Here is a 20,447-nt window from a genome sequence, read left to right on the forward strand (position 1 = left end):
GTCAGGACTCAAACCCAGGACCTCTTGGTTCCAAGTCGAGCACTCTGCCGTTACAAATGTTTTAAAACATTTAGTGAGATGGATTTGGGTTATGCAAATAAAAAAGATCATAATCTGTTCAAATGGGTTTAACTGTGTGTACAACTTTGTGAATTATTTCATGGAGTAAACTAAAATAAGGTCAGGACGGGTGAAATATCACAGATCTCCAAGAAAGAAACTCTGGACTAAACATGGACGTTTTCGCAGTGTTTTAAGTTTGCAATTGAATTTAACTTAAATATTATTTCATGTAAATTGTAAGTAAGAAAGCTGCAATGGCTTAAAATACCAAGTGAACTTGAAGATAGTGACTGTCACAGTAAGATTGCAAAAAAGACAGACTCCTTAACAGGTTGAAAATGAGATTTAAGTTTTGAAGAAGACAACGTGAAGAGGTGATCATTCACTCATTTTGTCTCCCTGTCCATCTTGTTATGGAAAATCCAAAGAAAATAATAAAGAAAAAATTAAGAAATTTTGTACCTGATTTTGGCCTGGTTTGTGAGAAAGGTCGTGACCTTGGGCCACACCTCCTTGAGTACACGCTTTCTGATGAAGTCACCACACACTTTTCCCATGATGCACAGGGTCTCAAAGGCCTGGAGAGGCAATAACAGAATTATATCATATGAATTTCAGTGATTTTTTTTTTCAACTTAAAACTCTTAGCTTACATGTAATTCACATAATATTATATAATAAATACACTAACGTAAATGCTCATTTAGTCAAAATTCGTTTTTGGAAATAGGTGCACACAAATTTTTTGGGGTGCACCATATAAAGATGATAACTACTTTCTATAACAATGATTTTACTATTTGTCTGACACTTACATGTAGATGTTGAATATGCTACATTACTATACATTTAATATCTTTGCAATGAAAAAAATTGGGTGCACAGCTCCAAATTTGGGTGCAAGAAGAAGCACATGCCATTCCTTGACAAAGACTGGAGTTGAGCAGTTATAAATGTGGGAAAATTTACAAAATGTGCAAAAAACACTAACTTTGAGTATGACCAGGGGTTCAGAGTCCTCCATTCGGTGTACGAAGGGCTTCCAAAGCTGGTGCACCTGGAACAAGTAACGTTGATGTAATGGTTAGTGTAGCAAAGTGTTGTATTCCAACAGGTGTGATAAACAGGTGTTCTAATCTCAACAGGACTCGCACTCTAAACAGGTGTTCTAGACAGGTGTTCTAAACAGTTGCCACAGCTGTAACAGGTAGCCATCTAACATGAAGTGAAGCAAATTTTAAGTACTGTTAGTAAGTAATTCCTGATTTTTCACCATACTTTTATGTTGACTTCACAGTTTTCACAGTCACTTCTATACCACAAACTGATCATTACCGTTCACAAATGATTCGGCAACCTTCTTTTTTCATACCTGTCACTTCTGTACAATGAAGTTCCGTGAACACCAACATTTTTCTCAGACCGTGCAATTTTACTACCATGAACATGAAGTGAATTACGGTACTTTCCAGGTGTAAAGCATTGGTCCTGGATAAAGCACAGGTGTAATTTTGCCCACCTGAGGTAGCAGCTGGTCCTGACTGTCCTGTAGAGCCACCAGCCCCTCACAGGTGAGGTCCAACACCTGCAGTCTCACCCAGGGGTCACCTGAGGACATCAGGTGCCTGCACCTGTCCAGCACCTGCAGGAATATATAGTAGCATTACAGGGGTGCATTTGTCAAGTCACGAATATGCAAATACCTTCAAGTTGGTTTTGCGTATATGTTAAGGTTACACTTATTTTCATTTGGTAGTATGATGTAGCATGTTTGCTATTTTTATGTTTACCGAAGGAAAACATATTGTTTTTACTCAGTTTCTTCTTCTTCCGTTCCAAACACTGACCTCTGACCTGGCCAATGACCTGATTTGTTGATGTCTCTCACCACGGTAACTGGTGTTGGGTTACATAATGTTGCAATTTCATGGTCTGCTCTGCTCCTGTCACCATATACTAGTAGTACATGTATGTGAATGTGTTTGAGTAAGAATTAACAGAGCAGACCATGTCCGAAGGTAAGCATTATCTCAAACAAATAAACAAACAAACCCTACCTCAAGAACGTTCTTAACATGCACAGGAACTTCCGGCTTCTTGTCAGGTTCCTCCATGGCTTCTTCATTCCCAGAATCCTCTGTGCGCTCTTTCCCATCATGCTCCACATCCGTGATGTCATCATCACCAAGGAGACCGTGTGCGAGCTGTTTTGTCCGGTGATACTCGACCAGGAAGTCTCTTATGGACTGAGGTCCCTCCACGTCCCAACTGGTCTTAGAAGGTCTCTGGGTTTGTTCTTCACTCTGCAAAATGAGGTTTCTGGGGTTAGAATTGATTCATTCATCCATTCATTCATTCATTATGTTTACCGAAGGAAAACAATTTGTTTTTGCTCTGTTTCCTCCTCTTCTTCTCCAAACCAATAAGGTCAATGACCTGAACCAGACGTCTGTCACCATGGTAACTAGTGTTGGGCTACATCATGTTGCAATTTTATAGCAGGAGAGATTTAGACTCCTTTCTTCACGCATTGATTCAGATTCATAGTGAAAACTGTCTCCGTTTCCTTGGTTCCTGCATTGTACATGTCATTGCAGGGAAAGACGGAGCATTCAAGATGTGATGAAAATGCAAACCTTGTTTACTGGAAACCACCGGTTGATGGCTCCTACCAGAGACTTGAGAACTCTCAGGAAGCTGACGGATCTGCTTTCGTAGTGCTGGTCCAACGCTAGCAGGATCTGTGAAGATACATGGTAGTCCCTGAACTGTCATGCCTTCAAGTACCAGAGTTATCAACCAATGATTGAGGAGGTCAAAAATGTCTTAATTTCCCTATAACTATGATTGTAGAGTGGAACTTGCTGCCACAGAGTACACTGGGGTCATCATCACTAGAAAACAAGTTGTAACAAGTTGTTCGGTGTGCCAGCTGCCACTGCACCGCGTGCCTGCAAAGTTGGTGTGCTATGCTGAAGGACACAAGACTGAGAAACAACGTTAAGCATCTTGAAGAGATGATAGTCACCTGTTATGTCAATCCTTGTGGTATGTGGTAAATCTTCATAAAATAAAATAAAATGAAATAAAAAATAAAACAACCTCACCTCTTCTATGGCGTCTTGAACCAGAGGAAGGATATCTTTGTCGCTGTGCTGCAGCATGACCCTGAGTACGTGCGGTGCCCGGGGGTGGAGGCTGAAGTGCCTGAGGCTGAGGGAAATGTCGTTCACCAGGTAGTCTGCGTTCTCTGCAATAAGCCGAGCCACTGAGCCGTACCCACAGCTCACACACACGGACACAAGGGTGGCATGGGCTGTCTCACTGGGAACATAGCCAGAGAGAGTTAGCATGTACAAATGTAATCTTTTAGAACTGCAGAAACATATACATAATATAGACTTACTTCTTTTCCGTCATCTCAATTTTGTTCCATGTTACATCATGTTGAGCCAGACAATCCCTGCTCTGAATCACTATTTCCTGCATTTTGAGGGGCAAACTTTGCTGGTGCACTAAACTTAGGTTAATAATAATATTATTTCTCTTTCTTTAACTTTATATTATTAACCAGGTTAATGCATGATATGTCTCTCTATTATATATAGTATAACTTTACATCTCAATTTCATTCATTTAGGCCATGTTGATTTCATTATATGGATGACATCCGCGCGCGCATGAATTTTCGGCCGTTTCCCAAAAAAAAAAGAAAGTTTTCATCCATACTGTAAATCGTACAAAACAGTTGCAAAATGAGCAAAAATATACCATAAGTTACAAAAAAATTAATAAAAACCATACCAATGTCGTAGATGCCAAAATCAAACGAAAAAAGACGAAATTGTAAAGAAATGAACTTGAAGACTAGATTATTCGCCAAACCATATTCTGTGCCATTTGCTCAACCCTCATGACCACGTAGATTTCATAATGAAAAGAACGTTTTTTTTTTGCACAACTTTTTTTTTATTCGCACGCGCGCATCAGTTTTGGGGCTCCCGGAGGATGTCATCCATATAATCAAATCAACATGGCCTTATCCATCAGGATTAAGTGAAGGCATTCCTGCCAGAAACAAGGAGAAACCCTGGTACTGACCTGATGATTGCCGAGTCGTCTCCAAGTTTCTCCAGAACAGGGTAAAGACTCTGGATAAGGAACACCTTAAAGTCTTCCCCAAGCACCTTCGAGAAAACACCAATTCCTTCAAGTTGCAGGCATATAAGAAGAACGTTGCTGTTCAGGGTCTTATAGGAAATTTGCTGTCCCCTTGGAGATGATCTTGGCATCAACCAATCAGAAGTGTCCTTCAATGGCAATGTTGCACCACTGGACCAATCAGGAGTAGTGTTAGAAGAATCTATGTATTCTGATTGGCTGGAAGTTGGAAGATGCCAATTTTTGGGAGAGATGTATTCCTCCAGTAGTGAACTGTAAAAAGAAAATAACTTCGAACATAAGATTAAAAAGATTAAAAAGATTCAACATATAAATTATTACAAAACCAAGGGCAGTTAATGTTGTATGCTTAAACTTGTAAAAAGGAGTTCAACAACAGAATATATTTGCATGAAATAAACACTGATTTGAAAATTAAAAGCAATTATACATACTATTAGATACTCATTCTTCCCTATAACTAATGCAGAGTGGAACTTGCTGGCACCAAGTACAGTAGGGGCATTGTCACTAGATAGCTTTAAAGAATCCATCTGTGTTGGTAACTACATATAAAGAATTAACACTTTTGATCCAACACAAAGGGTTCTATGATCTTACCTAGAGCCTCACTGGGTCATTCCATTCTATTGTCAAAGATCAGAGGAACTGGTCGAAAGCTCTAGGTAAGATCATAGAACCCTTTGTGTTGGATCAAAAGTGTTAATTCTTTATAATTATATAGCTTTAATTTTAAAGAATGTTTAGAGTTAGATGTTCAAGGGTTAGGTGTAGAGCTGTGTACCTAAACAAATTTTAGGTACAGGTACAGGTACAGGTACACAGGTTTAGGTACAGGTCCGGACCTGAACCTGTACCTGAACAATTCGACCAATTTATATGCTCTTCTGAACTCCTTCAATAACAAAAAAAAAACATAAATAAACTTGATAGTTAAGGTTTATTCTTTGTTTATGGCGAATGCTCAGATAAAATATAGGCAAAACTAAGTTGTTTTTGTTTTCATGAACACACTGTCCTTACACAGGGACCCATTGTGGACCAGCTATTTACACATTTGAGGTCACAAATAGGCATAAAATTAGTGTGAAATTGTTTAGGTACAGTACCGGTACTGAGGGATTAGGTATTTTGGACCTGTACCTAATCAATTTTTCCGGTACAGTATCGGTACTGCGTACCGGTACACAGCTCTAGTTAGGTGTCACATATTGTTCGATGTAATGTAGCCAGCTACTACGTGAATATAGACATCATCATCATCATCATCATCAGTCACCCTCCGAAGAGGTGGAGCGGACAAGTTTGATCTCCAGAACTGCTTGTCATTCATTGCTGAAATAAGTTCCAGGCCCTCCAAGCCTGTTTCAGTTTCTATAAGTTTCTTAAGTGTCATATTTGGGCGTCCAACTCTTCTCCTCGCTTCAGGGCTCCAAAGTAGAAGCCTACTGGCTGGTTCTTTACTACGTAAAACATGACCGGCCAAGCTCAGTCGTCGACGTTTAACTACTGTTACAGTAGTGGCATTTGGTAATGACCCATATAACTGCTCATTAGTAGTATGTTTCCACCATGGTGTATTGAAAACTACTCGCAGCATCTTTGTGTAGGTTCCATTTAGTTTTCTAGAGCGTGACATACTGATAACCCATGATTCTGACCCATACAAAAGAATTGTTTCAATGCATGCTTTGAACACTTTGATCAACAATATGGACATAGTACCATATAATGTCTGTTGTTTCCTCACTGGGTGGCCTGGCTGGTACCTCTGGGATCTCAGTTCCAGTGGAGCCCAGCAGAATCTGGCTGAGAATGAGAACTGCCTGTTTTCTGTGCAGGGACGACTGCTGGCACAGGTCCAGGAAATGGTCCACAAGCAGAGAAAGATCACCTACTGTATAACAAAACACAAAATGTGCATGGAGTAAACCCTTAGTGTCAATCAGCAAAGTAACTCTTGGAAATATCTGTAATGTTACTACAGATGTGTATATTATTATTAAGTAAAAGTGTGGAGTAGCCATAACATTAACTGTGAGGAACTAAACATACTACACACATCACATGGGTGCAATTTTAAAAATTCTTATGTCTTTGATTTTGATACTATGCTAGATTTCAAATCCGTCAACACTTTCAATCCAAATTTGAAATCTCAGGCATTAATATTTTATCATTGATGCTTGCAATAAAAACTAGAAAATCACAAGTTGTGTAATTGAAGTTCCTTTTTTCTTTAGGTGACAGTAATTCTATTCTTCAGCTCTTAATCACCTATACCCTGTGGACTCACCCATAACAATGATAGTTTCAGTGATCTACACCACAACCTTACCATAATACCCCAGAACATTTTGTTGTGCTTGTGTATAATTGTTTAAAAATATTCGTCAAAACTTACCATAGTACCCGAGTAGTTGGCAGATCTGGCTCAGTAGTTGGTAAATACGAGGATCCTGGAAGTGTTGGAAGCGTTTTGTCCTGTTTGTCAGGACGTACTGACCGGCGGGGGGACAGTCTAACGGTACAGCTGACGTGGTGCTGCTCACAGTAACGCCTGGAAAACCTGAGGTAGGGACGCAAGAAACACATGTGGCATTGTTTTCACTTTTATTTATTGTACAGGTAGAGGTTCACATGGCCAGGGTATGTATAAATGGGCTCTTTTAGACCTACTGGGTATTCTACACCATTTAAGTTCATGCCCAGGGAGGAAGATAGAGAAGTTTGGGAAAATATAATAAATGAAGTAAAATATCAACAAGAACAAAGAACAAGAAGGGTGGAGAAAAAGGTTCTCAGATTTTCAAAGGTCGAATACTTGAAATAAGGGCTAAATGAGATGAGATATATATACATGTACCCTTGGCCCTCAACCAACGGCAACACACTGTAACAGTGAGTGCACAGTTTTGAGTTTTTTTTCCACTGGCAAAGACATGACTGTGTACTTACCACAAAATACAATGTATCATTGGAAAGTTAACCTTAGGCCATTAGTGACTCAATGAGAATTAGTTTGTTTAACGTACAATCAAACTGTACCTCTGAGTAGGTTTAGATTATTAGATTAGATTACAATGTGTTGACTTTCACACTTGACTTGCAAACTTGACTTTCAAATTCTTTTATAAGGCTGGCTGTTGGCCTTCTCCATTTCCTCACCCTCTACAAAGGGCTGTGAACTGTTTGACAATGCCGGTAGTCTTGAGTTTCAGAATAATAGTTTTACGGCTGTTTTAGACTTCACTATTGGCTCTGCGTTGGTAACATCAACAACACTCAGGTATAAAAGAAGGTGGCATTTGCTGGTGCGTCAGAGCTGCAGTTGAGACAGTTGTTTCCAGATCGCTGTGACCACAAGAGCTAACCATGGACGTGAGAGCAGTGCTTGTGATGCTGGCTGTCCTGATGCCCCTGCTGCAGGCTTCAGGCCAGACGGTCAACATCAACCTCAACATTGGGGGCAGCACAGGAGGGAGGGGCACAGCAGACAAGAGTCAGGTAGGAGCTGCCTATCAACACAAATGTAGTACATTTCTTTCTTTGTCAGTAATTATAAGGGTATAAGGACAGTATGGCTTGTTACAAACCTTGAGTGCATTTAGATTTCAGTCTGAGAAGTTTCCGGTACAAAAGGGACCATGAAAACCCTGAGCATGATATTATACTGTACTGTTAGGCCACAACAAGTAATTTTTATGGATGACATCCGCGCGCGACAAGAAAAGACTCTGATTTAATGTTTGTTTCTTACTTTGATGCAGTGATATGTGATGCTAGCTGTGTATATGTGATGTTCCCACTGAATCAAAACCATTTGTACACTGATTGAGTCAAAATTTTAAACTGTAGGAACCTTGTTTTTTTCAGCCCGCCTTGTTTTTTTTCGCCCGCTCGCATTAGATTTGGAGTCTGGGGAGGATGTCATCCATAAAATTTACTTGCTGTGGCCTTAGTAATTAATAAAAACAAAAATTACAGAATTACATGTAGATTAGACACCAATTATTCCTGTCTTGGTCTGAGCCCAGACAGTGAGTGGGAATCTTATAACAAAGTCTGAGGTTTTGGTTGTAAACCTACTAGTAAAGTATTCCTTCATCTTTATTCTAGGATGCTGACAAGGTTGCCGAGCTGCTGAAGCAGGGTGCAGAGCTATTCCCAGACACCAGTCAGCTGGAAACACAGCTACTGGATATGACAGATACTGGGCAGGTTAGTTTATTAGTTGCCTACCGGGTCTTTTTTTATTGGGTCCATTTTCCAATCGTCATCATCGATTGACAATGGTCATCCGAGAAGATGTTTTTGTCTTTCCATTACTAGTGGTTTGTCGATTATTTATTAACATGTACGTCCCTTCACATCCAATTACAGAACATGCTCATCACTCTGTTGCTGGAACAGAACAAGGTGATGCAGGAGCGAGACAAGGAGATGCAGCAACAGATGCAGAAGATGCAGGAACAGATCAAGGATCTCACTTTGGATCACTGCATCACCAAAAAGAGTGAGTAACATAATAGTATACATGTCTTGATTTGATTTGATTTGATTTATTGAAACTGCAAACAATACAATACTCGTGGGCCACAGCACGCACACAAGACAACACTAGCACACAAACAAGCTTAAGACACACATTTAAACCTAAACAATATGTCACAAAAAAGAAATACAATGTACTAGTATCAGCATAGATTAGAATAATTATATCAGCCTATCAGTCCATTTACTACTTGGCACAGTTCATGCGGTGCCTAGCCTCCAGGATGTTCTCCAGTCTGGGTCACGTCATAATAACATACTTAGTTATTATGATATCATTATGCATTTGTAGAATGCGATCTTCAGCAAAGGTTTTTGTACACCATTTTGATTTACAGAACTGTTATCTTCATTCAAGAGTTTATGTTTTTGATAGCATAAGTGTGTATTTCTGGATGGCTTACATACTATTTCATTCTGCAGCCTGCTGCAACAAGACCCTACCAGCCTGTCCCAGTGGGTATGAATGGTTCTGTGAGAAGCCCGACATGTGCTACAAGTTTTCTACCAAGACAGGCTATAAAGACTACACCGACGCCAAGTCCGCCTGTCAGGCTGACGGTGGGCTCCTGGCTATGCCTAAAGACAAGGCAACAAACGACTTCCTGGCCAAACAGGTTAAGGGTAGATACACACTGTCCGACGCCTGGATCGGTCTGACAGACCAGGTGACAAAGGGAACCTGGGTGTGGGAGGACGGAGAAAAACTGGGCACTGACTGGAACAACTGGGATACGGGGGACCCTACCTCTAATGATGATGTTATCAACTGTGCTGTACTCGGTTCTAACAGCGTGTGGTTTCATGTTAGCTGCGGTAGTGCTCAGAATTACATCTGTGAAGCGAAGGCCACTGCTGCCCCCTAGTTTTCGCTCACTGGTTATGCACTGGAACTGCAGTGAGTAGAGGGATTGCGGCTGATAAAATTTCTGATTTTCCTTTGGTAAATAAACATAATGATTCAGGATTCTGCCAGGAATTTGACATCTAATGAGAAGTTAATGAAGAGTTCCTGAGAGGGTATACATTTGTATCTGGATTATAATGCACATCATAAAACTATGTAATTGATTAAAAAAAAGATGTCATTGAATAATAAAGAAGAAGGGTGGAGAAAAGTGTTTTATCGTTTTTTTTTTATGGTTGCCCAATGGTCAAATATCATAGACTGAAGAGATGATGTATCTTTGGCCCTTAGCCAACAGCTACCCACTATATATATAATCTGTACAGTAAAGGTTGAATAAGGATCCTTTTGAGTTTCTTCCATTGGCAAAAACTTACATGTACGATGTACCACCAAATACATGTACATGTCATGGTATCTATACAAGTAACTTAATGACGTCATCTTTCTCTAGCAAACAAACTTCTCTTAAAAGACTTTCATGCAAGTACAAATGTGCCAATGGAATTGACCTGGCTGTTGGCCTTCTTCGTTTCCTTGGCCTCTCACATGGCCTCTGACCTGTTTAACAATGCCAGTAGCTTTGAGTTACAGACCATTGTAAGCTTCATAGACTTCACTGTTGGCTCTGCATTGGTAACATCAACAACGCTGGTATAAAAGAAGGTGGCGACACAACAGAGCTGCAGTTAGGACAGTTGTTTCCAGAATATTTCACCCTTGACCATGGACGTGAAAGCAGTGCTTGTGATGCTGGCTGTCCTGATGCCCCTGCTGCAGGCTTCAGGCCAGATTGTCAATGTAAATGTCAACATTGGGGACAACGCAGGAGGGAGTGGCACAGCAGACAAGAGTCAGGTAGGAGCTGTCTTTTTTCTGAAACCTGTATTTATTTTTTTTAGTCTTTTACCAACTTTTACATCAATCTGGAATTGCTCATGCATGGAGACTTACTGAGTAGGGTACAAAAAGAGGTTGTGAGAAACCTTGTGAGCATTGCTTAGTCCCCCTCAATGTCTCATACCTTACCCAGGGTAGATTTCTTTGTTTGTTACCGATATCATGCCTAAACACAAGACCACCTGACACCCCCCCCCCCCAGTTACCATTACTAGCACATGAAGCCCACTTCATGGTCTAAGCCCAGACACTGAGAGGGATAAAGTTTGTCTTGATAAATGTTCTAGGACACTGTCATTGCTGAGCTGCTGAAGCAGACAGGGCTACATCAGGATCCTGCAACAGGCACCTGGCAGAGTCAGCTGGACATACTGGACATGTCAGACACTGGCAGGGTTAGTGTCCTCTAAATCTATTGGTGTTTATTATGTCTGTTTCTCCAGGAGAGGGTGTCCTGAGTACTGATATGCTGGACTGAAGATTCAGATGAAAGTTGGAGAACAGAGTGTATTTCTCATAACAGGTCTATGATAATTACTTTCCTTCATTTGTTCTATGACCTTCTATTTTTGTAACAGTTATCCAAGTAAAATACAATTATTTACTATTCTATAAAAGGCATAATACATGTACATGTATGCATGGTAGGGCAGAACTTCACCTGGGCATTTAAAAACTGAATCAAATACTTACTAACAGGTGGAACTGGACTGTTGATCTGATTTTTAATTCAACTTTCTGAATGAATATATCTCAAAGTTTTCAAGTACACACCCCTTTGCATACACTGCAGGACATGGTCATCACTCTGTTGCTGGAACAGAACAAGAAAATGCAGGAGCAGATTGAGGAGGTGCAGCAGCAGGTCAAGGATCTCAAGTTGGATCTCTGCCTCACCAAAAAGAGTGAGTCTAACATGCATACCTAATACGTACAGTAGTATCTACAGCACAGGGCTTTGTACCCTTAGGCCTAGACGGTTTGATTTACTAAATAAATGACTACCTTCACAACCCATGAGAATATGTTATAAATAAATACCGTTTGCACAAATGTATGTCTCTACCTGACTGACAGTATGTTACATTGTATGTAAGTGCAAAATATAATTATAATACTCATTCTGCAGCCTGCTGTAACAAGACCCTAACCTGTCCCAGTGGGTATGAACGGTTCTGCGAAAAACATGACATGTGCTACAAGTTTTCTACCGACTCAAAGAACTACACCAATGCCAGATCTGACTGCCAAGTTGCCGGTGGGCACCTGGTCATGCCCAAGGACCAGGCAACAAACGACTTTCTGAACAAACGGGTTAAGGCCAATTACGGCATTCATTTTTCACCCTCTGTCTGGATTGGTCTGACAGACGAGGTGACAAGGGGAACCTGGGTGTGGGAGGACGGGACAAAACTTGGCTGGGAAAACTGGGTACAAGGGAGCCCTGACCCTAATAATCATGTTATCAACTGTGCTGTACTACGTGTTAATAACAGTGAGTGGATTGATTTTGACTGCAGCAGTACTTTTTATTACGTCTGTGAAGTGAAGGCCACTGCTGCCCCCTAGCCAGTATTCGCTAACTGGTTATGAATTCAAACTGCAGCGAGTACAGGGATTGACTGAGGTTGATCACATTTCTGTGTTGTTTTTTTACATTCCTTCGGTAAACATACATTTTGTAATGATTCAGGATTCTGACATCTAATGAGAAGTTAATGAAGAAGGTATATCTAATAAACATGACATACAGACTAGTGCTCTGAATATGACAGCCAACATTGTGTGTGTAAAATGTGAAGTGAATTGAAGCTGTTGTTGTCTAATAGCTGTGTACACAAGCTGTACAATTTACATGTAAGTAACATTACACTATTTTAAGTTGGCCTGATTAAAAGTTTTCTTTCTCATATTCGAAGTGTGTGATCTCATTTGAATCTTTATAAAATACTGAAGCAAGTCATTTGCAGCAAGAAACACAGGCACTTGGTACCAGTGCTAAAGGTGCAGCAGAGTCCCTACATTCATTCATTCATTCATTCATTCATTCATTCATTCATTCATTCATTCATTCATTCATTCATTCATTCATTCATTCATTCATTCATTCATTCATTCATTCATTCATTCATTCATTCATTCATTCATTCATCTCCCACTATGTTAACATCTGTAACATCCACCAAGTCTCTTGATTGAGTGAGTGAATGATTTCGTGAGTGATTGAGTGAGTGATTGAATGATTGAGTGAATGAGTCATTGAGTGAATGTGTGAGTATGTGTATGTGTATGTGAGTGAGTGAGTGATTGAATGATTGAGTAAGTGAATGATTGAGTGAGTGAGTGAGTGAGAGAGTGCATGAATGAGTGAGTGCGTGCGTGCGTGCGTGAGTGTGTGAGTAAGTGTGTGAGTGAGTGAGTGTGAGTGAGTGTGTGAGTGAGTGAGTGCGTGTGTGTGAATGAGTGAGTGAGTGAGTGAGAGTGTGTGAGTGAGTGAGTGAGTGAGTGTGTGAGTGAAGAGTGAGTGAGCGTGAGTGAGTGAGTATGCGAGTGAGCGAGTGAGTGATCAGTGAGTGGTCGAGTGAGTGACCGACTGATTGATTGATTGATTGACTGACTGACTGACTGATCGATTGATTGGTTCCCACCTGCCCCGGCTGCCCGTTCCCCCAATATGTTCACATCGGTAACGTCCAGCTCCAAGACTTGCACCAGAGCCAGCGAGAGTCTTCTCATTCATTCATCTCCCACTATCTTAACATCAGATAATATAACATCCACCAACAGTATCTTGATTGATTGATTGATTGATTGATTGATTGATTGATTGATTGATTGATTGAATAAGTGATTGATTGATTGATTGAATGATTGATTGATTGATTCTCACCTGCCCCGGGAGTCCGTTCCCCCACTATGTTCACATCGGTAACGTCCAGCTCCAACACCTGCACCAGAGCCAGCGACAGTCTCCTCAGGTGAGGTGCGGAGTTCAACAGTGATGTCATCCTCGGGCCCAGCAGTCTCAGGTAACCATGGGTCAGGGTCAAGGTCGACAGCTTCTTACCATCATCTGGGGAAGGAAATATCAACATATACTCATGCCAAAAAGCAGTTACTCAACTGGATATGATTTTGGAAACGGTCAGACGTTTCAGCTAGTATCCACTAGCTTTCGTCAGTGACTGAGAATACTAGCTGAAACTGACCGTTTCCAAAATCATATCCAGTTGCTTGGGGAACTGTTTTTTGGCGTATCTTATTACCTGGATGTCTAATCTTCATCGACGTATCAACATACTCAGCCTGAACACACAGACAAACCCACAGCTCGGCCACCCAAAACCATACTTCCAGCAAACCATGGGTCAGGGTCAAGGTCGTCAGCTTCTTACCATCATCTGGAAAATGAAATATCACGTTACATTACCTGGACACACAGACACACAAACCCACAGCTCAGCCACCCAAAACAATACTTCCAGGTAACCATGGGTTAGGGTTGTCAGCTTCTTACCATCATCTGGAAAATGAAATATCACTTTACACTACCTGGACACACAGACACACAAACCCACAGCTCAGCCACCCAAAACAATACTTCCAGGTAACCATGGGTTAGGGTTGTCAGCTTCTTACCATCATCTGGAAAATGAAATATCACGTTACATTACCTGGACACACAGACACACAAACCCACAGCTCAGCCGCCCAAAACCATACTTCCAGGTAACCATGGGTTAGGGTTGTCAGCTTCTTACCATCATCTGGAAAATGAAATATCACGTTACATTACCTGGACACACAGACACACAAACCCACAGCTCGGCCACCCAAAACCATACTTCCAGCAAACCATGGGTCAGGGTCAAGGTCGTCAGCTTCTTACCATCATCTGGGGAAGGAAATATCAAGTTACACTACCTGGACACACAGACACACAAACCTATATAGCTCAGCCACCCAAAACAATACTTCCAGGTAACCATGGGTTAGGGTTGTCAGCTTCTTACCATCATCTGGAAAATGAAATATCACGTTACATTACCTGGACACACAGACACACAAACCCACAGCTCAGCCGCCCAAAACCATACTTCCAGGTAATCTTGGGTAAGAGTCAAATTCATCATCATCTGGGGAAGGAAATATAAAAATACTCAGCCAGGACACACAGACACACAAACCCACAGCTCAGCCACCCAAAACAATACTTCCAGGTAACCGTAGGTCAGGGTCAAGGTTGACAGCTTCTTACCATCATCTGGGGAATGAAATATCAAGTTACACTGCCTGGACACACAGACACACAAACCTATATAGCTCAGCCACCCAAAACCATATTTCTATGTTCAGAAGTAACAGTAGTACAATGTAGCAACCAGCCCCTCCAGCCCTGTCCTTGCAACTTGCTACTTAAAGTAATCAAACACCACAGTGTCTGCTGCAGTACCAGTTACCATGGTGACAAGACATCTGGTCCATGCTATTGACCTTACATGCATTTGCTTGGAGAAGAAGAAAAAGAAATGAGCAAAAACAACTTGTTTTCCTTCTGCTTAGGTAAACATTTAAAAAAATATTGTTCAGAGAAGAAGAAAATATCAAAAACATATAATTCATATAGAAGATAAAACAACAAAAAACGTCTCCTCACCAGCTGTCCTCATCAGCCTGGGCAGAGACGTGGCTAGAGAGTGGAGATTTTCCTCCAGTATCTCCACCAGCGGCCTGGAGCCCAGGTGAGCCTCGGAGTACCTGCCAAGCACCTGCCTGCACCTGTCTGCCACCTGTGGGTAGTCGTCCCCCACCTGGCTCACTAACACCTGCAGGAGGGGCGAGGTGCAGCGCTCAAGGCTCCTGCAGGGGACACAGGAACACCACACGTAACAGTCTACCACTAGCAATAGACACATGTAAAATCCCAAATCTGCCTTCATTTGTAAGCAACACTGAAGGCTCCTGCAGGGGACACAGGAACACCACATGTAACAGTCTACCACTAGCAATAGACACACGCACAACCCAAAATCTGCACTCTTTTGTAAGCAACACTCAAGGGTCCTACAGGGGACACAGGAACACCACATGTAACAGTCTACCACTAGCAATAGACACAATGTAAAACCCCAAATCTGCCCTCTTTTGTATTTATCTATCTAGGAGGGAGAAGCAACTAATAAGTAGAGAAGTAACATTAAATTTTGCAAATCAAATGCACAATGTTTACCTTCGGACATGGTCTGCTCTGTTAATTCTTACTCAAAAACAGTCATACATATGTACTACTACTAGTATAGCAGACCATGAGATTGCAACATTACGTAACCCAACACCAGTCACCATGGTGACAGACGTCAACAAATCATGTCATTGGTCAGGTCAGAGGTCACTGTTTGGAGAAGAAGAAGAGGAAGAAACTGAGTAAAAACAATATGTTTCCTTCAGTAAACATAACTTAAGTATACATGTACATCCATCCAGAACTAGAGTTATAAAACCCTGCTGCAGAAAACTCGACTCACTTAGTGCAGTTCATGAGAAGTCTCTCTGCGAACTCCACCAGAGCCAGTCTGACTCTCCAGCTGGGGTGTGTCACCACGCCTGCTATTCTCTCTACCAGCACCTGAAGTTTGGAAAAAGGACGGGTTGTATTTCAAAAATAATGGTGCTAGATAAATTCCCACTCTTTTCCATAAGTGTGGTGGGTTCTTTTATGTTCCTTAGGTTTGACTCTCATCTTGGCAAACACAGGACCTCCACTTTAGTTCCTATATGCTTCCCTAACCAAAGCTAAATTCAAGTACAAATGTACTCATTTTCACATGAGTCTAGTGAGGAAATACAAAAATGTAGCTGTAAAAGACACAACAATGGGACTTGCCATGCAGGGATTCGAACCCAGGACCTTCAGATTCTGAGTCAGCAACACTAACACAAGACTACCAGATTTTGAAAAGTAAAACAAGAAAGCTGTTTGAACTTGACCTTGAGTTTCTCCACGGTGCTGCTGCACCAGTCCTCTGTTCTCCTGACCTGAAGTGACCTCAGCCTCTCACTGACATCCGTATCATGTGACTTCAGACTTTGTTGTGATTCGTTGTCACCCAGTGAGCTGTCACTCATCACCATGGCAACAATTCTGGACCATGCTTCTGTTGCAGCCTATTGAAGAGGAGGACAAAACATTGAATTAGATACACACAATAAAGGTTCTACCATCACAAGGGTTATTTTCTGTGTTTCTGGGCACAATGACTTAAATGGTAATATAGATTTTTCAATATAACATTTAACAATGCATTTCCCACTGTCCAATATCAGTTCAGCAAAACTGAAAAAAATTACAGCGAGTTCCTTGTGCTGAGGTTCTGATTTGGATACTATAATATTTTAATCCATGGAGGTCTCCATGTTTAATCCAATTTTAACGTCATTTTTCCCCTAAACTGGGGGGTAGACGTGCTTGCATTAAGACTAGTGCAAGTCTTTTTTTGAAGCAAGATTTTTACTACAATGCAACAATATTTCTTGACACAAAACCAATTCGCTCTTTTTCACAGTTTGGGAAAATATGTAATCATCTGATTACAGAGAAAATCTTTCAAAGTTTCTTCCATCAGACTTACCACAGTCACAGCATGCCCCTGTTTGGCATCTCCCATGATGACCCTAGAGAGGGTCATCGTGATCCCAGGTAAGAAGGAGGCAAAGCTGTCGGCAATCTGTCTCTGCAGACTGGGGTCAAGGTCAGGTCGTTCTGCTTCAAGGTCAGGAGGATCTGCACAGAACATAAGACATTGTCAAGATGAAAACACTACTGTAATTCCTGATTTTTTACTGTACTGTATGTACTGTAGTTATGTTCACTGTTTTCACTGTCCCTTTTGTACCATGAACTTATCATTACAATTAACAAATAATTCCTGGACTTTCTTTTTCCTGCACCTGTCGCCACCGTGAAAAATATATATTTCCGAGAACATGACTTGTCCATTTTTCTCAGACCGTGAACTGTTGCTACCGTGAATATAAAGTGAATTACAGTTCTTACATGTGACAGCCTGGCCTACCCTGATTTTTCCAATCTGCAAAATTGCAGCTGAAGGTCTGCAATATTGAAAATGTTTGCAAAATGCAGACGGTAGGTGGATATTTCTAAAACTGTACAGGTACATTTCATCCAAGGTCTCTCACCGGAGTGACAGCCTGCTAGCACCATCAGACACTCCAGGGTCTCCAACCGGAGTTTCCTGGCGCTCTCCTGCTCAGCTGCTGACAGCAGGACGGACACGGCGTGGCCAATCACAGGCAGCCGTCGGACCGAGTACAGACTCACCAGGAGGCTGGTAGGGAAATATCCAGAAAAAAATCACAATTTACAAATTATCATGGAAGTTCATCTGTGTTGGTAGTGTTAATACATGTATTGGACTTTATTCTTCTTCTTCCCTTTTCATGCTAACCTCAATCGGTTGAGGGCTCCAGCACGGTGGGGGTGGGGGTATTGGATAGGGTGGTCGCTTATAGAAGTTTTGTGTGTGTACGTTGTGGTCTGCAGGTCCTCAATGGGCAGGGGCGCCACTCCCTGTCCGCCACCGAAAGCAGGGTGGCGGTGAGTGCAAGGAAGCAAGGATTACACGTACCATTCAAGGTGATTGGTCATTAATCGGTGAAAATTTGTGTAATCCTTGTGTTGGAATAAAGTTCAACATTTTATTATGACCACAATTTACAAAAGTACAGACTACAGTACCATGTAAATTAACTGCATTTACGGAAGGTCCCATATCTTGTATGACTAAGTGTCAGAAGGTGGAATAACCATTTGGAAACATGTTTTTAAAGAAAGGAACCTGTTATCATATAATACAGTAGGTGCTTCTTCCCTAGGTAGAATCAAGGAGCAGTTAGAGTTAAGATGGCTCATCAGATGCAATGTTACACCACTAATTCGCTACCAACCTGGAGTCAGCAGCCAAAAGAAGACTCTTCAGTGTTGTGACCACGGCCAGCTTCACTTCCTCACTTATATCAGCAACTGGGTATAGAAATTAAATACACTTTGTACCCCGGTAGGGCAGACATTCTACATGTACATCAACACATAAACACACAGTATAATCCAATTTTCACAACATAATACCACAAAATAAGATGCCATGACCCTTCATGAACTTACAACTTACATACTGTAAACTGCTACTAACTCATTCATTTAAGCTTGGACTTAATATTGATGTAAAAATCACACACACTCACACCCTCACTATCTAGTTTATCGTCTGTTGTTGCCACACAGTTTTTACACTTTCCTAAATTCACAGTTGAAACAATTATGCAGTGTACATAATATTATATATTGCGAATGCATTATGATTTGTAGTGTCATGAATTTCCACAAATATTTTAAGATTTCCCGTACCTTGTCCGTTATTGGCGGGTGAGCTGAGAAGGACACAGAGCTGGGTAAAAGTGTCCTCCAACATGTCCCAGTGGTGAACGTGGGTGTGTTGGAACACGTGGGTCATACACTCCAACACTGCCTGGGTCAGTCTCTCGTGCCTTAATTTGAGAAATGACTGAATCATAACATGCACTCATGAGCATATATAGCACAAAAAATTTTGTAACCTCTGAGAGTACAGAATGTGAGCTGCAAGCTGCAGACAGCACATACGCACACATACTGTGACATAGCCACACACAAAAAAAAGTCAGGCGTATTTTCGCCCATAGGTAGAAAACTCACGCACGCTGCTTCTGAGAGGGAACAGCATGTACTCCTGAACCTGCAGTACCTTACAAAATCGCTAGAGTACCCAAAATTCCCCTTGACCTTCTTTTTCCCAACCTCATCCTACCTACCAAATATCATGAAGATACATGTACCACAACCCAAGTTATACCCGATTGAAAAAATCAGCAACCCTGGGACCAGTATGTATGGTGGTCCCTGGGCTGGTGTGGGAACCACTGTAAGAAACAGGAGCGAGCAGTAGAAACAGATAAAAACCCTCCTGGTCCTGGGCCGGGGTTCGAACCCACGACCCCCCGAGCACCAGCTTACAATCTGACGCTCCTACTGAATCAGCTAAGACGTAAAAGATCTAGACCCATCGGCCGGGTCAGTTGGTAGCGCCTATATATAACCCCCCACTGTTAAACACATAACCTTCTGTATTTTCGCTCTTTCGCTTATCAAAAAAAAAACTCACGCTCGCTGTTTCTGTTTGAGCATGATCCTGAGAGGAAACAGCGCGTACTCCTGGAGCTGCTGAAGGTCCTCCTCCGAAGTTTCCTCCAGACTTCTCCTCAACTCCAAGACGTTCTCAACCGTCTGCTCTTTCGTCAGTCTCACGCAGATCGGTCTAAGGCGGCGAAACGCCTCCTTGGTAGACTCCGACATCCTTTAAGACGATATTTTAGCCTTCCTTAGGTTTATCTTAAGTAATTTGAACCATATGAAGACTATGGTTGGTCGTAAGGGACGGGAAAATGCAAAAATCGCACCAGAAAGTGAGCGAACGTGTTTTTTATCGTCAGATCGACGCCATCTTGGTTAGGTCAGAGGTCACGTTTGAAAGATGGCGCGAAAGTTGAAACGCTGTAAAACAAAGCAGATGTTGGGAGAAAGTTGTGACGTTTTCTGGCCGAACCGTTTTTGGCCTGAGCCCAAAATGCATTCAGACAACATAAAGCTTGGGCGTAACAAGGCATCAATCCATGCAACAATCCATGTAAGGACATTCTATTACCTCGTGAAAGTTTCTTGATCCACGGAACATGCAACAGTGGGTCAACCTTTCAGACATGCTATTCCACTAAACGTCGCTAGATG

General features: G+C 41.6%; 2 protein-coding genes across 3 annotated transcripts in view; one reads left to right on the forward strand and one right to left on the reverse strand.

Annotated features, from left to right (window-relative positions):
* Nucleotides 1-20,161, reverse strand: part of LOC109462115 (TELO2-interacting protein 1 homolog) — a 44,820-nt gene extending 24,659 nt beyond the window's left edge. The window contains exons 1-18 of the mRNA XM_019758615.1: nucleotides 19,825-20,161; nucleotides 19,032-19,171; nucleotides 18,572-18,647; nucleotides 17,804-17,952; nucleotides 17,236-17,387; nucleotides 16,595-16,771; nucleotides 16,132-16,232; nucleotides 15,264-15,466; nucleotides 13,497-13,679; nucleotides 6,650-6,814; nucleotides 5,971-6,139; nucleotides 4,165-4,497; nucleotides 3,171-3,387; nucleotides 2,700-2,804; nucleotides 2,121-2,366; nucleotides 1,583-1,705; nucleotides 1,055-1,120; nucleotides 526-641 (exon numbers count right to left, since the gene is read on the reverse strand). Of these exons, the coding sequence (XP_019614174.1) occupies nucleotides 526-641; nucleotides 1,055-1,120; nucleotides 1,583-1,705; nucleotides 2,121-2,366; nucleotides 2,700-2,804; nucleotides 3,171-3,387; nucleotides 4,165-4,497; nucleotides 5,971-6,139; nucleotides 6,650-6,814; nucleotides 13,497-13,679; nucleotides 15,264-15,466; nucleotides 16,132-16,232; nucleotides 16,595-16,771; nucleotides 17,236-17,387; nucleotides 17,804-17,952; nucleotides 18,572-18,647; nucleotides 19,032-19,171; nucleotides 19,825-20,015 (2,912 nt within the window). The 5' untranslated portion in view covers nucleotides 20,016-20,161. The remainder of the gene's footprint in view (nucleotides 1-525; nucleotides 642-1,054; nucleotides 1,121-1,582; nucleotides 1,706-2,120; nucleotides 2,367-2,699; nucleotides 2,805-3,170; nucleotides 3,388-4,164; nucleotides 4,498-5,970; nucleotides 6,140-6,649; nucleotides 6,815-13,496; nucleotides 13,680-15,263; nucleotides 15,467-16,131; nucleotides 16,233-16,594; nucleotides 16,772-17,235; nucleotides 17,388-17,803; nucleotides 17,953-18,571; nucleotides 18,648-19,031; nucleotides 19,172-19,824) is intronic.
* LOC109462110 (tetranectin-like) lies at nucleotides 7,486-12,303 on the forward strand. 2 transcript variants are annotated; one of them, XM_019758610.1, is made up of 4 exons: nucleotides 7,486-7,752; nucleotides 8,365-8,466; nucleotides 8,629-8,761; nucleotides 11,736-12,303. In XM_019758610.1, exons 1-4 carry the CDS (start codon nucleotides 7,621-7,623, stop codon nucleotides 12,173-12,175), a joined length of 807 nt encoding a protein of 268 aa, XP_019614169.1. In that variant the 5' UTR covers nucleotides 7,486-7,620; the 3' UTR covers nucleotides 12,176-12,303. The 2 variants fall into 2 exon arrangements, with proteins under 2 accessions (XP_019614169.1, XP_019614168.1); XM_019758609.1 differs by lacking the exon at nucleotides 11,736-12,303 and adding an exon at nucleotides 9,223-9,907.
* Nucleotides 20,162-20,447: the final 286 nt, after the last annotated feature.

Source organism: Branchiostoma belcheri, unplaced genomic scaffold, assembly GCF_001625305.1.
Source record: "Branchiostoma belcheri isolate BF01 breed outbred unplaced genomic scaffold, Haploidv18h27 scaffold99, whole genome shotgun sequence".
Taxonomy (NCBI): Eukaryota; Metazoa; Chordata; class Leptocardii; order Amphioxiformes; family Branchiostomatidae; genus Branchiostoma; species Branchiostoma belcheri.

What these genes read in the sequence shown, in the direction of transcription:
- LOC109462110 (XM_019758609.1), top strand. Translation starts at nt 7,621, where the DNA reads ATGGACGTGAGAGCAGTGCTTGTGATGCTGGCTGTCCTGATGCCCCTG. An exon ending in GCACAGCAGACAAGAGTCAG is followed by an intron (nt 7,753 to 8,364) that starts GTAGGAGCTGCC and finishes TCTTTATTCTAG; the next exon opens with GATGCTGACAAGGTTGCCGA. An exon ending in TCACTGCATCACCAAAAAGA is followed by an intron (nt 8,762 to 9,222) that starts GTGAGTAACATA and finishes TTCATTCTGCAG; the next exon opens with CCTGCTGCAACAAGACCCTA.